Source organism: Filicampus tigris, chromosome 15, assembly GCF_054856515.1.
Source record: "Filicampus tigris isolate MCC_2025a chromosome 15, RoL_Ftig_1.0, whole genome shotgun sequence".
NCBI lineage: Eukaryota > Metazoa > Chordata > Actinopteri > Syngnathiformes > Syngnathidae > Filicampus > Filicampus tigris.
Window position 1 is genome coordinate 3769507 of NC_141231.1, and position 16178 is coordinate 3785684.

The following is a 16178-nucleotide window of genomic DNA, read 5'->3' on the forward strand; positions in this document are numbered from 1 at the left end:
TTATTATTATTATTATTATTATCATTATTATTATTATTATTATTATTATTTTCATATCACATTTACAGATGGAGGGGAACTGCAGTTCATAAGTAAATGGCCTGTGGATGATTTTTATGCACATTAGGTAGAGTATTTTATGTATTGGTGCTGATGTGTTACGTATACAGAATCTGTTGAAAATGGATTCTGATGAAAATCTGTTAACCCTTTATAGGGGCATTACTTGAAGATTCCTTATGGTAGTATAGTCACTATAGTTCACATGTGACCTGTGATATTTCATGACTTGTTTTAACTATACAAGTATAATATATTTGTATTTTATCAGGGAGGCACGGTGGTCGACTGGTTAGCACGTCCGCCTCACAGTTCAGAGACCGCGGGTTCGATCCCGGCCCTGGCCTCCCTGTCTGGAGTTTGCATGTTCCCCCCGTGCCTGCGTGGGTTTTCTCCGGGAACTCCGGTTTCCTCCCACATTCCAAAAACATGCTTGGTAGGTTGATTGGACACTCTGAAATTGCCCCTAGGTGTGAGTGTGAGTGCGGACGTTTGTCTCTGTGTGCCCTGCGATTGGCTGGCAACCAATTCAGGGTGTCCCCCGCCCACTGCCCGAAGACAGCTGGGTTAGGCTCCAGCACGCCCCGCGACCCTTGTGAGGATAAGCGGTATTGATAATGGATGGATGGATGTATTTTATCACTATATTGTATTTTATTTTCACAATTACAGTATCATTACCTTTGTTGATTGTCAGGTAGAAATCACCTATTTTTACTGTCTAGGTAGCAACTAGATAAAAGAAAATCTTGTAAGCATAAATCATCCCTTGATGATACAGTTGCCTAGCAGGCCTAAGTTTGTAACAATTTGCACGGTTACCAACATTTTATTTCTTGTCAATCCATGCCCAAAAGCTTGTAAGGCTTTTACACTCCTGGTCCAGGTCATCAAGTTCATACAGCAAATGTTTTAAGTGTTTATATTCAAGCATGTCTGATTGGAAATGTAGGCGAGCAGGATGGGTTTGGATAAGATAGGTACAATATCAGGACTGAAACAATGCTCATAGCATGACCTCAAACCTCCAAAAAGTGAAACTGTGGTTCAGATGTATACTTGGTAAGTCTTCTTTGAGGGTCTCCACAGTGGAAAAGAGCAGTTCAGTGAAGCAGGGAATGATACAAAGTGATCTGAATTATAAAGCTGCAAAGTGACCTTGGAAACATCACTGAACCACAGCATCACATTCGTCTGGCTTCGGTGTCTGCTGCAGTGCCTGCAGCCCTCGGCCTTCTGTGAATCACGCACGCACAATAAATATACGGGTTGACTGTAGACACACACACACATTTACGTACACGGTCGCTGTGGTTACAGAGCACAAAGACCTGCATGACAGCTAGTTCTAAAAGAGGCTTCTACAGTGCATTGTAATTATAATGAAATCTCTGTCTTACGCTGAGGAAGAGTGCTGCGTCAGAGCTGGCAGGCATCCTCCCATGCCTCTCAGCACACCACGCACAGACGCATGTACAGGTACACCTCTGTTTATGAAAGAAAAAAACAACAGTGATCACAAAAATAACTTGAATCCGACAAAAATAATGAATAAGAATGTAAAGAAAATCAACCACTGAAAATCAGCCATTTGCTTTTCAGTTGTGGTTCAACTGAATTATTTTTTAAAAGCAAACTCATGAAATAGGCCTGGAAAAAAATTATGGTACCCCTCAAAGAGATTGAAAATGATTTGACCACAGGGATGTTGTTGTCGGAGGTTAAACTAAGGTGTGTTCTCAAATTGGCATCACAGATGTCTTCAAACTTGTAATCAGTCAATTTAAAGGTTGACATGTCATCACTGGGCTGTTGGTGACATGGTGTGTACCACACTAAACATGGACCAGAGGAAGCAAAGAAGAAAATTGTCTTAGGAGAGTTTGAATAAAATAATAAGACCAGCACATTAAAGGGAGAGGTACAGCAATGTCCAAACAGCCTTTCATCCATCCATCCATTATCAATACCGCTTATCCTCAGAGAACATGCAAACTCCACACAGGGAGGCCGGAGCCGGGATCTGATTTTTCTCAGACCCCTCACATATTGGTCAAGCCCCCCCCTTAGCCCCGGGAGAGAAAAAAAATGCCTGGTCATGTCGCACCATCCGTCGTCGATTGAGCCAAAGTGGACTTTAACTCAACTAAGCTTTTTGACAGTTCATTTATAGACCTGCCTTTGCTTTACATAATACAGTACACAGACTTTGTTGGTGATATAAACATGTCAGAGTGCGTGCAGCGTGTGTGTAACACGCCCAAGATGGTCACGGTAGAAAAAAAGCCATCCTTGACTTCTGGCTAGGTGGCGAATACAAGCTTCAACTTTTGATCATTACAACTGCAACTTGGACTACTTTAAGATGGGTTTGACCAAGCAGCAGACAAGCATCAGTCTGGCCATTGGCTCCAAGGTTTCTTCCCACAGGAATTATTATTAAAATAATTGGGGATCGAAAATGAAATTTTTTCGTGTGAATTTCAAGACCTTTTCAATCTTTTACATAATCCCCTAAAAGTCATATTTTTCTTTGTAATTAATGTGCTGTTCCTTTGGTATGAAAACTAAACTAACTATTTGATGTTATCAAGGATTTGGGCTGAGCAGTTATCAAATGCATTCACTCATTTTCAAAACATGTCACAAAAATTATCATGAAATTACCCCAATATATTAAACCTATGATGACTGTTGTATTGCAGTTCATCCATGCTGAAAATGTCTGGTTATATATCTTTAATATCAACACTGTCACAACACGTCTCCTGAAGGTGAAAGTCCCGGAAGGGAGGTGAACCATGAGCAGGCCTTTCATTGACACTGCTTCAGTACTTGTGGAGGCAAGGCTGATTTTTCAAGTGTGCATAGCCAGTAATATAATATCTCACTGCTTACTTTGAGGGTCGGTGCTAGAAAGTGGTTAATAAGCATGTAAAAATGACATAAATAATTGCTACAAAATCTCTTTAGAGGGTTGGCGCTTGGGTCAGAAAAAGAAATAATTCAATTTTGGTACAAGTACAGATAATATTGCTGTCCACTTGCACTAAGGTCGCTGGATGTTACCTACCAAATCCCACAGATGTAGCTGTGATGAAATTAAAAAATCTATGCCATTGTGGCACTTTGTGGCACCCTTTGAAATGTACATTCGTGCCTACACAGCTGAAGTGAAATACTATTACTTGGCATGTTGTAATGCAAATTACAGGTAGGATTTTTCACCCTTGTTGAATGTTTGCCCTCTGAGGATCACATGTTTTTTTTTTTGTTTTTTTTATAAGGTGCCACTTCCCAAAAGGGGAAGTCAACCCCAAAAAGTCCTTTGCAATATGTTCTATGCGACTTCACTAGTCTAAACATGGCATTCTGATAAATATTGCATTTGTGGAATAAGAGTTAACACACCCATCTCAGGGGTCGGACATTTTGTCACTACTGTCGACTGAAGATGACATCAAAGTATTTCAGGGCTCAGGTAACAACCAATCACGGCTCACTAGTTTTCTGAAGCTGAGCCATGATTGGTCGTTACCTGAGCCCTGAGCGTGTGTGATTCATTTTCAGCCGACAGAAGTGATAAAATGGCCGCCCGTTGAGATGGCTAAAAATGGGTGGATTTGCTGCTTAACTCATGTGTCATCTTCCAAACCGCTTATCCTATACAGGGTCGCGGGGAGGTGCTGGAGCCTATCCCAGCCGTCAACAGGCGAAGGCAGACTACACCCCGAACTGGTCGCCAGCCAGTCGCAGGGCACACACAGACACTGTCACTGAGCGGGAATCGATCCCACACTGCCCGCACACAACTCAGGCATGTGTACCACTACACTATCAGTGACGCTGCTTAACTCATATTCCACAAACGCAATATCAACCCATTAAGGACGGGACTGCATAACCGCGTTTCTACCACTAGAGCCGGGAGCGCTGTTGCTGTTGCTGTAGCTGTCAAAATGGCCGCCCCGTGGTCTCACTGGATAAAATCTTCAACATTTTGGAAGATGTCAGTCATGCTTGAAGCATGTTGCCAATTGCTAAAAAAAGAAATAAAAACAAACAATTGGACATTGCAATGTCCTTAGTTTCTTTTTTGAAGGTTCAGTCATAAGGATGTGTATCCTGTTAAACTGGACAGGGCAGAGATTATACGTCTTTTGTTTGTGTGTGCGTGCGCGCGTGTGTGTGTGTGTTTGGTTGACACAGCTGTTGCACTATGTTTGATCAGGTCTCTTCCCCTCTGTGGTGCTTTCCTGTATTGTTCGAACTGCGTTCTGGACATCAGAGGGTACAAATCATATGATTGTCTGCATAATGGCATGTCCAGGTGCTTTGTTTCCAACTCCCCGTGAAAAGAAGTGTGTTCTACTTGTGTTGTAATATCATTTGGAGTGAAAATGCATATGTGCTCTTTCCTTCCTAAGAATCAATATGTACGGCATTATTCCAGAGTGTAGAAACTGTTTTTATTCTTGCAGCCTTTATCAGAGAGAGACTATCGGCCGAAGGAAACATCAGCTCCAGAGGAGGAAAAGGGGGAACGAATGACGGATGACCCCTTTGTTTGTGGAAGCGTCTCATCCTGTGGTACTGGAGCCACTGATTCTTGAAAAACAAGTCGCATTTTTTTTAGAAACAAAAAAGTGTTTGGTTTAATTGTCTGGCAGAGACATTTGCTGTGGGTCAGAGTTTGTTTTCATTTTTGCTTTATGTGGACTCGCACTGTTGTGCTGACAGAACAGGTTAAGACCCTGTGTCGTTTAGTGGGAATTATACTGCACTATGTTGTTGGCACTATTCCAGGATCACCTCTCCCACAGGAGGTCAGATACAGTTCCTGTGATTCACAGGGTGCTGCTGCCCGGAGTCTGCCAAATCCTTTTCTTCCCTTCTTGCACTTTCTCTGTTTGTTGCTGCCAGCCTCTCCACTTGATCTAAAATGAACCAATCAACTCTAGTCCCAGGAATATATCAGATCATGTGTAGAAACTCAGTTGCATTGCAATATCTTGAATAGATCTAGCAAGGACTTGAAGGGTAGTAGTATGATCACAGTGGCATTGCATCCTGTTGAATCCTGGCTGTAATCGTATTTTGGAAGTGGCATTGTTTTTTCCCTTAGTCCAACATTCAGTTGAAGATTTAATGGCAAGTACTGTATTGTCGCTGCATTTGTATGTGTCACACACAAGGGCAGTATTCTAATTTAGATCCTTCTTATTTCTGTGTTGCAGAAATTATGAATGATGTCATCAAGAAGGTGAAGAAGAAGGGCGAATGGAAGGTGAGAAGTAAGATTGTACTCCTAATGGCCACATTAGAACACAACATTATACGCCCACTATGATGTCCATACAATGTCCACTGTGTCTCCTGCATAATGTCCATTCTGACTACACTAAACTGTGGTGACCTTTGAACATCCGTCCCTACAATGTCCATTCAACATCCACTAATACTTCCCAACAACTTCCCTGTAATGTCCTGACAACATTTTATTTTAGATCTTTGATTTAGTTGAGCTCTATGGTTGGCTGGAGACCAGTGTAAGGTGCACCCCACTTCTCACACCAAAGTCAGCTGAGCTATAGGCTCCAGCTCACCTGTGACCCTCATGCCCTGTGAAAAATATGGGGTTATTCACGTGAAAAAACTCCGCTTCCATTCATGGTACCCTCAGTGTACCGTAGCTCCCAGTTCTGACAGACCTCATACAGTCCCAGACTATGACACTCCCATCACCATGCTTGGCTCGAGGCAAGACACATTTGTTTTTGTGTTCCTCACCTGGTCGCCATGACACTCGTTTGACACCATCTGACCCAAATACGTTTATCTTGGTCTCATCAGACCACACAGAATGGTTTGTCTTCAGCAAAGTAGGCTTTCTTGTGCATTATCTTTAGGCACAGCTCAATCAACGCAGATATATTTTTAAGTAATAAATATTTTTTGTACAAATAAAGTCAAATTGGATAATTTCCCGCGGCACCCCTGATGATCGCTCATGGCAAATTAGGGTGCGACAGCATCTGGTTTGTAATCATTGGTCTAGGCCAGGGGTGGGCAACCCCGACCCTTGAGGGCCGGTATCCTGCCTGTTTTCTGTCCCTGCTACGACACACCTGATTCAAATGATCATATAATCAGCAAGGTCTGCAGAAGCTAGATAACAATCCTGATCATTTGAATCAGGTGGGTTGCACCAGGGTGACATATAAAACGTGCAAGATATGGCCGGAATTGCCCACCCCTGGTCTAGGCCATCTCGATGTGAGGCAAGAATTCTTTTTTCCTCAGAGAGTTCAACAACATCAAAATTAAACTCACCTGTTCCCCATTCACATCTGACACATTTGTAACACTAACATATCACATGACACCGGAGATGGAAAATGTCTTATTGGATCCATTTTGGACATATTGAGTGTATTCTCATTTTTGTTGCCAGTGGTTTAGACATTAATGGCTGTGTGTTGCGTTATAGTGAGGGTACAGTAAATGCTATACAAACTGTACCCGGACTACTTTACTTGGAGCAAAGTGTAATTTCTTCAGTGATGTCCCATGAAGTGATATAACAGGGTTCTACATTAACAGTGGCTCGGTAGCCCGAGGTCACTATATGACTGGGTCGGGCCACCCGAGTTCACTGTCGCCGGCCTGATTAGGCCGGTACAAATTTGCCTTTCAATGAAATCAGCACGTTCTTGCTATTTTGATATTTACTATTCAATATTTGGAGTTTTTTCCACTTACTGTAAATTGATCAGACATCATTAATCTTTTTACAGTGCAGCACACATTTTTTTTGTCAGGGTAAATCATTCCATATGGAATGGGTTGAACAAAAGATTTAAAGCCCAGAAAATGTCAAATGGTGGATTTCAACTGCAACAAAATCCATAGGGTGCTAAAAAAACATATCTACAGAGTAGTAATATTTTTTTAAAGGCTTCAAGAATACAGTATAGTAAAGTAGGGTTGTAAATTAATGATTATTTTAATAGTCAATTAATCAGTTGATTACTTTTTGGGTTTAATCAATTAATCAGATTTAAAAAAATACATGTTTTCAAAAGCAGGGCATTTTTTTCAAATTGACATTGCAGAAAATGCCCAAACATGAATGAATTATGATTCAATTACTGGTTTTGTCCGTAATGATCATTGTTTTCCAAAGTAAAAGCAAATGTTTTTTTCTGGTTCAATACAAAGAGTCTGTTTTCATGGAGGATTACAAAAATCTCTGCTTATTTACTGTTGAGAAGCTGAAATTTTCCAGATTTGGGCAATTTTAAATTAAAAAAAGGATCTAAACAATTAATTGATTATCAAAAGTATTTATTGATTAATTGAATAATCTATTAGTTGTCGGTTAATTGATTAATCATTGCACCTGTATAATAAAGTATTTTACAAAAAATGTGAGGAATGTACCGGTACTCACTGAAATGGATGGATAAAAACACAAAACCCTCAAACATCCTCCACTTTGAGAGTTCCATGTCACATTATTCCTATAATGTTCATAATGACGTACATCAGGGGTCTTCAATCCTGTTCCTGGAGGGCCGGTGTCCTGCCTATTTTCCACCTCTCCCTGCTGTAACACACCTGATTCTTAGGATCAGATAATCAACAAGGTCTTCAGAAGCTAGAAAAAGATCCTGATGATTTGAATCAGGTGAGTGTTGTAGCAAGGAGGGATGGAAAACGGGCAGGACGCCACAACGTCAATTGTTCTTTAACTGCAACATGAACTGCTGCAAGAGTTCTGCACACAAATGACACCCATAATTACACAATCCTGTATGAAAAAGGTCAATGCTAAGATTTCTTAGTTCATCTGCCTAGAGGTTAGCCTATCTGCCTCATAGTTCTGAGGTTCTGGGTTCCGATTTCGAGTCTGGCCTTCCTGTTTGGAGTTGGCATGTTTACCCTCCAGGTTCCTCCTGCATTCCACAAACATGCATGTTAGGTTATTTGAAGACTCTTATGCCCTTCAAGTGTTTTGGGACCAGTCCAGGGTGTATGCCACATTTGGCCCAAAGTTGCTCGGATGCATTCTAGCTCACCCACCCACTGGATGGATGTATAATTGCAGATGTTTGTACTCTATATTAAGTATTTCCTCTCCTGTTTCCAGGCCCTGATTGTGGACCAGCTCAGCATGAGGATGTTGTCCTCTTGCTGCAAGATGACAGACATCATGACAGAGGGCATCACCAGTAAGTGAAATGGTCACACCAAACCTGTTTCCATTTGACACTGTAGTCTATGTGTATGTACCTCTGCATGTGGAATTGGATAACAAAGTTTCTCTTTATCCTTCACCTAGTTGTGGAGGACATCAACAAGCGACGAGAGCCTCTTCCCAGCCTGGAGGCTATTTTTCTGATTACGCCTACAGAGAAGGTGAGTATTCACACACGCTCATCCACTTTCTCGCTCATCCGCGCAAAGGTTTGTCATGGCAATTCTAAGTTGCTTCGCAATTCCCTTTGTTTTTTTCAGTATCACTAGTTCAAAATTCTAAACACTATTTATTGTTTTCTTTTACTTTCATCTGATCAAATACACAAAAAGAAAGAATTTTAAATAACTCACCACTCACCGAAAAGGAAAAAAACTGTTTTATGCGAACGTGTTTTGGTATTTTCCCCAAATGTTTGGAATACTTATTCCTCCAGTAAATGCAATGCTGGCATCAATGTAAATACAGTACATGAATATACAAGTGTAGTATGTTTTCAACATGCTTACCAAAAGGCTTCAATCACACCTCTTGGCTTCTTCTTCTTCTTCCCAGTCAGTCCATACCCTCATCGGAGACTTCAAGGACCCCCATTCGGCGAAATACAAAGCAGCTCATGTTTTCTTCACTGACTGTGAGCATTTGCAAGATTTTTTCACAATTTTTTCGTTTTCACAGTTTTCTGCTTTGGATGCAGTTTTGATTTATACCTTTTAGTTTTCAGTGTGCTGTTATTTCTTCTTTTCTCGCCCATAGTTTTAGTCTCTAATTCAAGTCATTGTCAACAGCGAGGTACACTGCGTTTACAGCGACATAAAGGGCTATTAGGTTTATTGTAAGGATGGTTGATCATAATAATAATCAAAATCATTCATCTTTAATGGTCACGTAGTGCTTATTGATCCATATTTTTGATCTTGCATCATTCAAAATTTTAAAAATCTGCTGCTACAGGTCTTGTCAGTTACTTGGAATTTACACCAAGCATGTATGGTATGTTGTCCATTTACCAAAACAAGGCCCCCTAGCTTCTAAACTCCTCAATTTCAATCGGATTTTTCCTCTCAGCTCGGAAGGTACAATCTACCATTTTCATACTCAAAACCATGATTTCAGATTTGGAGGTGCTGATTCTTATCCAGCCATCACAGGGAATGCAGACAGTCACAAATTGTTAACAGTATATCAGCTACAATTAGCGGGGCCAATAGTTTTCAGGTTACCAAACTGTCCATTATGGTGATTCAATTGCTTAGTTTACTGCTTGGATTATCTGTTAGTGCTTGCATTATCCAAGGACCGTATCTGGACGACCCAGAGCCCTGTATTCCTAAAACGTTCTAACAATTTGTGTCCCTCTCCCCACCAGCCTGTCCCGATCCATTGTTCAATGAGCTGGTAAAGAGCCGCGCTTCCAAAACCATCAAGACACTGACAGAGATCAACATCGCCTTCTTGCCCTATGAGTCTCAGGTAAACGTTTGTGAGTTAAAAGTGAAGTCAACCTCAATATTTTCTTGACAAGAATATGTCCTATGCAGCCCCACTTGTCTAATCACATGACTCAGCTTCAGAAAACAGGTGAGCCGTGATTGGTCGTTAGTACTCGTTAACTGAGCCCTGAGCATCTGTGATATCATTTTCAGTCGTGTTTAGACTATTACAGGCACATAGAACATATTATTGGAAAGAATATTTTCAGGTTGACTTCCCTTTACTGAAATGGCACTTTGTAACTTGAAAACATGTCACAAAGGAGTTTGTTCAAGTCCCACTAATTCTTGATACTGAATATTCCATTCATTTACTAAAAATTATAGACCATGTTATGTTCTCTATAACCCTCCATAACTTCATAATGTCCACAAACTGTTAAAATTATTATGAATTGTCTATTTTATGGCGGCACGGTGGTCGACTGGTTAGCACGTCCGCCTCACAGTTCAGAGGTCGTGGGTTCGATCCCGGCTCCTGCCTCCCTGTGTGGAGTTTGTATGTTCTCCCCGTGCCTGCGTGGGTTTTCTCCGGGTACTCCGGTTTCCTCCCACATTCCAAAAACATGCATGGTAAGTTCATTGGACTGTCTAAATTGCCCCTAGGTGTGATTGTGAGTGCGGATGTTTGTCTCTGTGTGCCCTGCGATTGGCTGGCAACCAATTCAGGGTGTCCCCCACCTACTGCCCAAAGACAGCTGGGATAGGCTCCAGCATGCCCGCGACCCTTGTAAGGATAAGCGGTATGGATAATGAATGAATGTCTATTTTATAAGCAACATGATTAGTCAATTGTGAAATAATAATGCCCTTGTTCTGCTTAAAGTGGGCAGTCAACCCAAACATATTTTTTTCAAGAATATGTTCTATGCAGGGCCACTAGTAGAAACACGGCATTCTGATGAATATTGCGTTTGTGGAATATGAGTTAACCCATTAAAGCCTAAAGCGCCTGGCTCAACAGCTCCCCAAAACCTAAGGTCGTCTTTGGAATTACCCTTAAAAACCAGAGATTTTCCCAGAAATTCAACCCCCACAAAATAATTAATATCTCAGCCCCTGTAGCAGACAGAAGCATAATTCCAAAAAATTTGAGACCTTAAGGCCCTGATACACCAAAACGACGTTCACCAACAGTGACAGATGCTTACCCCCTGTGGCGTCCGGCCGGCTGTCGGCACATCACGCTGGAAAAGCACACCGCAACGACAGACAGCGACGCTGACCATTAAAGTACCTTCTGCGCATGCATAAGATGTAATACCCTTCCATACGATCGGCGGCGGTAGTCACCATTTCTCATGGTTAGAAAACTCCAACCGGAAAGATGTTGGCCGGGGGCTGATTATAACAACGTAAACAATGCATTCGGCTCTATTCTTCGCTCACGATGAACTCCCACGCGAAGTAAACCACCGCGTTCTTGACACGGTATTGTGAAATACTTACATTGCTCTTGTACTTGTAAGAAGATTAAAGCAGCGGAGGCGTGCTCACTGTTTTTCCGCATTTGTCACTTCCCGTTGGTGCTCTGAGCGCTGATTTGCTAGCTAACAGCCAATCAGAGTGACCAAATGTCCCGACTGGTGACGCCGATTCAACAAACGTAAACGCCCCCAAGACGCTTACAGATGGATTACGACACTACTACGGTGGCCACTACATTAATCAGACGGCGCTTAAAGACGCAACGACGCTTAACGACCTCCGACCTCGGTTTGGTGTATCAGGACCTTTAGACAGGTGGCTTGCACACAGGCTCGAGTTTATTAATCTTTACTGTTTCAATCGAAGATTTAAAAATAAAGTGTCAGTGTAACAGAAGCACTATTTTTAATTTAAAAAATCGAGTGGTAATTACCATCCTCTATTTTGTTACAAAGACGTAGATATTGTCATTGTCTACAAACATGTATCTTAACCATATATCACGTTCGACTGGTTCAAAGTCCACAATCGTCTATATCACTGCCGTTACTCATTTCAAAGCTCCTGCGATCGATGGCGTCAGCCATTTTGATTTGAAAGAATTCCAGAACATCCTCTGCATCCTCTGTTGAGTATACAGTAGTGTCTAATTCCAGTTTTTATGTAGGAAAGTTGATCGGATTTGGAACGGTTTAGCCACATTCATTTGACAGCACGCAGGCAGGGATCGATAGAGTGGATTAGACAGCTGTAAGGACAGACAAGAATAGTAACACATCGACAGAAAAGGTAACAACAAACCATCAGTTGTTCAGTTCACTGATCACAATGCTGCTGAGTCACCAGATTTACCATCATCAGCTCCCCGCCCTACTATTGTCTTTTCATTTCGCATATCTCACCTTCTTACCATAATTAACTAACTTGACAAACAGAAACCCTCTATTTGTTATTACACTTAATAATTACCTCAGTTTTATTTGGGTTTAGTTGAAGGAAATTTTGGTTCAACCAGTTAGTTATTATTTTAGACAGTGACACAGCACCTTAATTGAACTGCTGTCACTTGGGGACATCGATACATACAGTAGCTGTGTATCATCTGCATAGCCATGATAGCCAACATTGGCGTTCTGAAGAATTTGACCCAAGGGGAGCATGTAGAGGCTGAACAAAAGGGGTTGAAGGACTGACCCTTGAGGGACCCCACATGTCATGATCATTCGCTCAGATTTAGGACTTCCAGTGGTCACAAAATAACAAATTTCCCCCAAGTAGGACCTGGACCATTTTAGGACTCTTCCATGTAGTCCTGCCCAATTCCAACCTGTCCAACAAGGACTGTATATTATGTATAATCAGTCCTACTAACCCCACCACCCTAATTCCCCCTCAACATTGGTATTTCTCCTTCATCTCATCTGGACGTTTTTTTCTTGACCCACAATGCTTTGCTCCATCCTGTCTACTGTTATTAATTCAGAGTCAGTGATTTTCTGCTCCAGGCAAAGTACTGCTTCATAACCCCGCCCACATGCAGATGCACATTCCCCTTTTGGATGAGGCAAGAGCCACACAGCAAGTGTTTGCCAATTGTAGCAGGACGAACGCAGGGACCCTTCTGTGGTGCAGAAGCGTGGTCATGTGACTGTGGGCAGATGGGGTAGGAGGCAGCAGTGATGGTGATTGATGAAGGGGAGGAGAGGAGGAAAAAATATGAGCGCGGGAAGGAAATAAGACAAGGACGAGAGATGGGAAATGGTGAGGAATAAAGGCAGCCTTATAAAGGAGACACATGGGACCTGAGAGGAGACCAACACATCGGCAGAAGGAAACAAGGAAGCAGAAGGACTGTCAAAAAGACAGGAGAGGATAAAGATATATTTTTTACAGTATGTCAAATGTTTCCTGGTTGTTTTGGCCGTAGTAACCAACCAAAACCCACCCCTGCTACTTACTAGAAATCAACAATAAAAGGGCATGCAAATAGAAACTGGTATGGTACTTGTTCATTTGGTAATATTTTGGTCTTTGACAAAAACAAAAATAAGATGAGAGACAGACACAGCAGGAAAGAAAGAGAAAAACGCAAACATATTTTTTTTCAAGAATATGTTCTATGCAAGCCCACTAGTTGAAACAGGGCATTCTGATAAATATTGCGTTTGTGAAATAAGTGTTAATCCACTCGTTTTTAGCCATCTCTAGGGGCGCCCATTTTGCCTTCTGTCGACTGAAAATGACATCGCAACTACTCACAAGGACCAATCACGGCTCAGATTCAGAGAACAGGTCAGCAGTGATTGTTCATTGTGAGCAGTTGTGATGTCATTTTCAGTCGACAGAAGACAAAATGGCCGCCCGCAGAGATGGCTAAAAACGAGTGCATTTTACTGCTTAACTTATATTCCACAAACACAAAATTAATCAGAATGCCGTGCTTCAACTAGTGGGCCTGGTGGGAACATATTCTTGAAAAAAATATGTTTGTGTTGACTTCCGCTTTAAAGAAGAGGGCATTGCATGAGAGGTCACGAGGGAAGCTTTACGATAATTAAGAGAACAAACCTTAAAGCAAAAGCTAAACTCAGTCTTAAGTTGTGTTGTTATCTACATGCAGGTGTACTCTCTGGACAATGCTGACGCCTTCCACAGTTTCTACAGCCCTCATAAGACCCAGCTGAAGAACCCTGTGATGGAGAGGTTGGCTGAGCAACTGGCCACGCTGTGTGCCACACTGAAGGAGTACCCAGCTGTCCGATACAGAGGGTGAGCACACGAGGGCTGCTAAATGGCATCAAAAGGCACAACCTTTGCATCTTTCCTATGTCTTGATGAGACAATGATCCACCAACATTACTTCCAGACATTTTCAGACCCTATTTTTACCCTAAAGTTTGAAAAAATTGAAAAAAATATAAATACATTTATGGGATTGAATGTCTGGACTGTGAAAGGTCCTTGGCAGTGAATGAGTTAATCTACTGTGAGCCAGTCATAAAATGATATTGTTGAATGTTGATTTAAAATGTATAGTTTTGTGTACCGTAGTAGATTGAGATAGACCAGGTATGTCCAAAGTTTCTCAACTGAGGGCCGCATACAGAAATATGGAAGAAAAAGATTGCCCACTTCACCTTGTGTATATTTAACAAGCCAAAACCAATTCAATATGTTGTCGATCAACACATGCTCAGTAATTAAACATATTGCAGCCACCGGGCCGAAACCTCGTACCGTCTAAATAGTTACTTTTCAGGAGACCAGAAACATCATGTTTCTTCAACTGTTAACATTGCATTGCCAAAGAGTGCAAAGCGTTTTCATTTCAACACTTAAAATTGGTCAATAATTTGTATTATCATTTCAACACTTAAGATTGGTCAATAATTTGTAATATAATACCCACACATGTGGACTGACCAATCATATAAATTTGAAAAAATATGAAATTCACAAATTTGTGACTTCGGTTCGACACCAGCAATATGTAAAGACAAAAACTCAGTTATCGGTGACAAAGTAAATCGCATTTATGTGACTGGTTTTAAAATTGCATTATTTCTTTGAACATTTAAAATTAAAAAGTTGTTTGATAAAGATAGTGTGATATCTTATGGCTGACCTGTTTTCTGAACCGTGATTGGTCGTTACCTGAGCCCTGAGCAGTTGTGATGTCATTTCCAGTCGATAGAAGTGTCAAAATGGCCGCCCCCTGAGATGGCTAATAAGGGGTGGATTTTGCTGCTTAACTCATACTCCGCAAACACAATATTAATCTGAAGGCCGTGTTTCAACAAGTGGGCCTGCTGCGAACATATTCTTGGAAAAAAATGTGTTTGAGTTGATTTCCCTCTTCAAAAGAGGATCGACAGTATACAAAATGGACGGAAGCATATTCCACACTTTATTTTGTTTAACTATGTTAAGTACATTATCACTCAAAGGTTGGGTCACACTGTGTTATTCAGTAGCATAAGAAAGTGTGTCCAACTTTTGACTAGTACGCTTATGTTGCTAACTTTGCTCACACAATATGCGACTTGTCTGGGCTTGGTTCACGAATATTACAGACCACTAAAGTAATGAAGGGAAGGATGTTATTCTATCCATTACAAGCCATTTACTGTTGATTTAACGTGCAGTATTTGTGGCATTTATTATGGTGGTTAGTGTTGCTGTGGTACAAATTATCAAGCAGAAATGTGCCATTTGTATTTATGCCAAATGGTCTGTCCATTTATCAGCGACTACAAAGACAACGCGACCCTGGCTCAGCTGGTTCAGGATAAACTGGATGCCTACAAGGCTGATGACCCCACCATGGGAGAGGTGAGTCTTCTTTCTGCCCTTTTGTCCAAATTTGTATCTTTTATTTGCATCGCCTTCCGCCTACAGCCGGGATACCCTTCCGCCGTCCGTTTATCCGCCATTTTGTCGGGCCGGAAAAAATAGTACCTGACTATGGGCCGTTCCGCCTATGATTTTAAATAGGCTTCCGTGAGTGTTTCCGACTACAAACTGCGACCAACTACCGCTAAAATTTGATCCGTCTATCAGTCTAATCCCCCCCCCCCCAAAAAAAAACATGTCATATTTGAACAGATAGCGCACTATTATGCGGTTAGTTTGCGTATCATAAGGTGTGGTGAAATAAAAAAACAATGTGAAACAACAATATATCGTGACAAAGAAGCAGCAGGATTGGAGAATTGGGAGCAAGCTAGTTATATAAATCCCTCTAGATGCGAACCTGTCGTCGCAGACAGGAGGTGACACTTGTTTTTCAAATCACTGTAACCGTTTAAGATAGCAACGTAATTCCAACGGATTCGGAAAGCAGAGAAGTGAAGCTTTCTGACGGTACCAAACACATTACGGTAACTGACAATTCTTTATGTGTGGGGTGGCGGTATTCCCAGCTCTGCTTTTACTTA

At 41.5% G+C, this 16178-nt stretch overlaps 1 protein-coding gene across 2 annotated transcripts in view; it reads left to right on the top strand.

The window, feature by feature from the left end:
- stxbp1a (syntaxin binding protein 1a) overlaps positions 1-16178 on the top strand; it is a 32956-nt gene that overhangs the window by 2274 nt on the left and 14504 nt on the right. For both annotated transcript variants that reach the window (XM_086052859.1, XM_086052860.1), the window contains exons 2-8: positions 5298-5347; positions 8213-8294; positions 8405-8481; positions 8876-8954; positions 9690-9793; positions 13862-14010; positions 15489-15573. In XM_086052859.1, coding sequence (XP_085908985.1) covers positions 5298-5347; positions 8213-8294; positions 8405-8481; positions 8876-8954; positions 9690-9793; positions 13862-14010; positions 15489-15573 — 626 coding nt within the window. The remainder of the gene's footprint in view (positions 1-5297; positions 5348-8212; positions 8295-8404; positions 8482-8875; positions 8955-9689; positions 9794-13861; positions 14011-15488; positions 15574-16178) is intronic.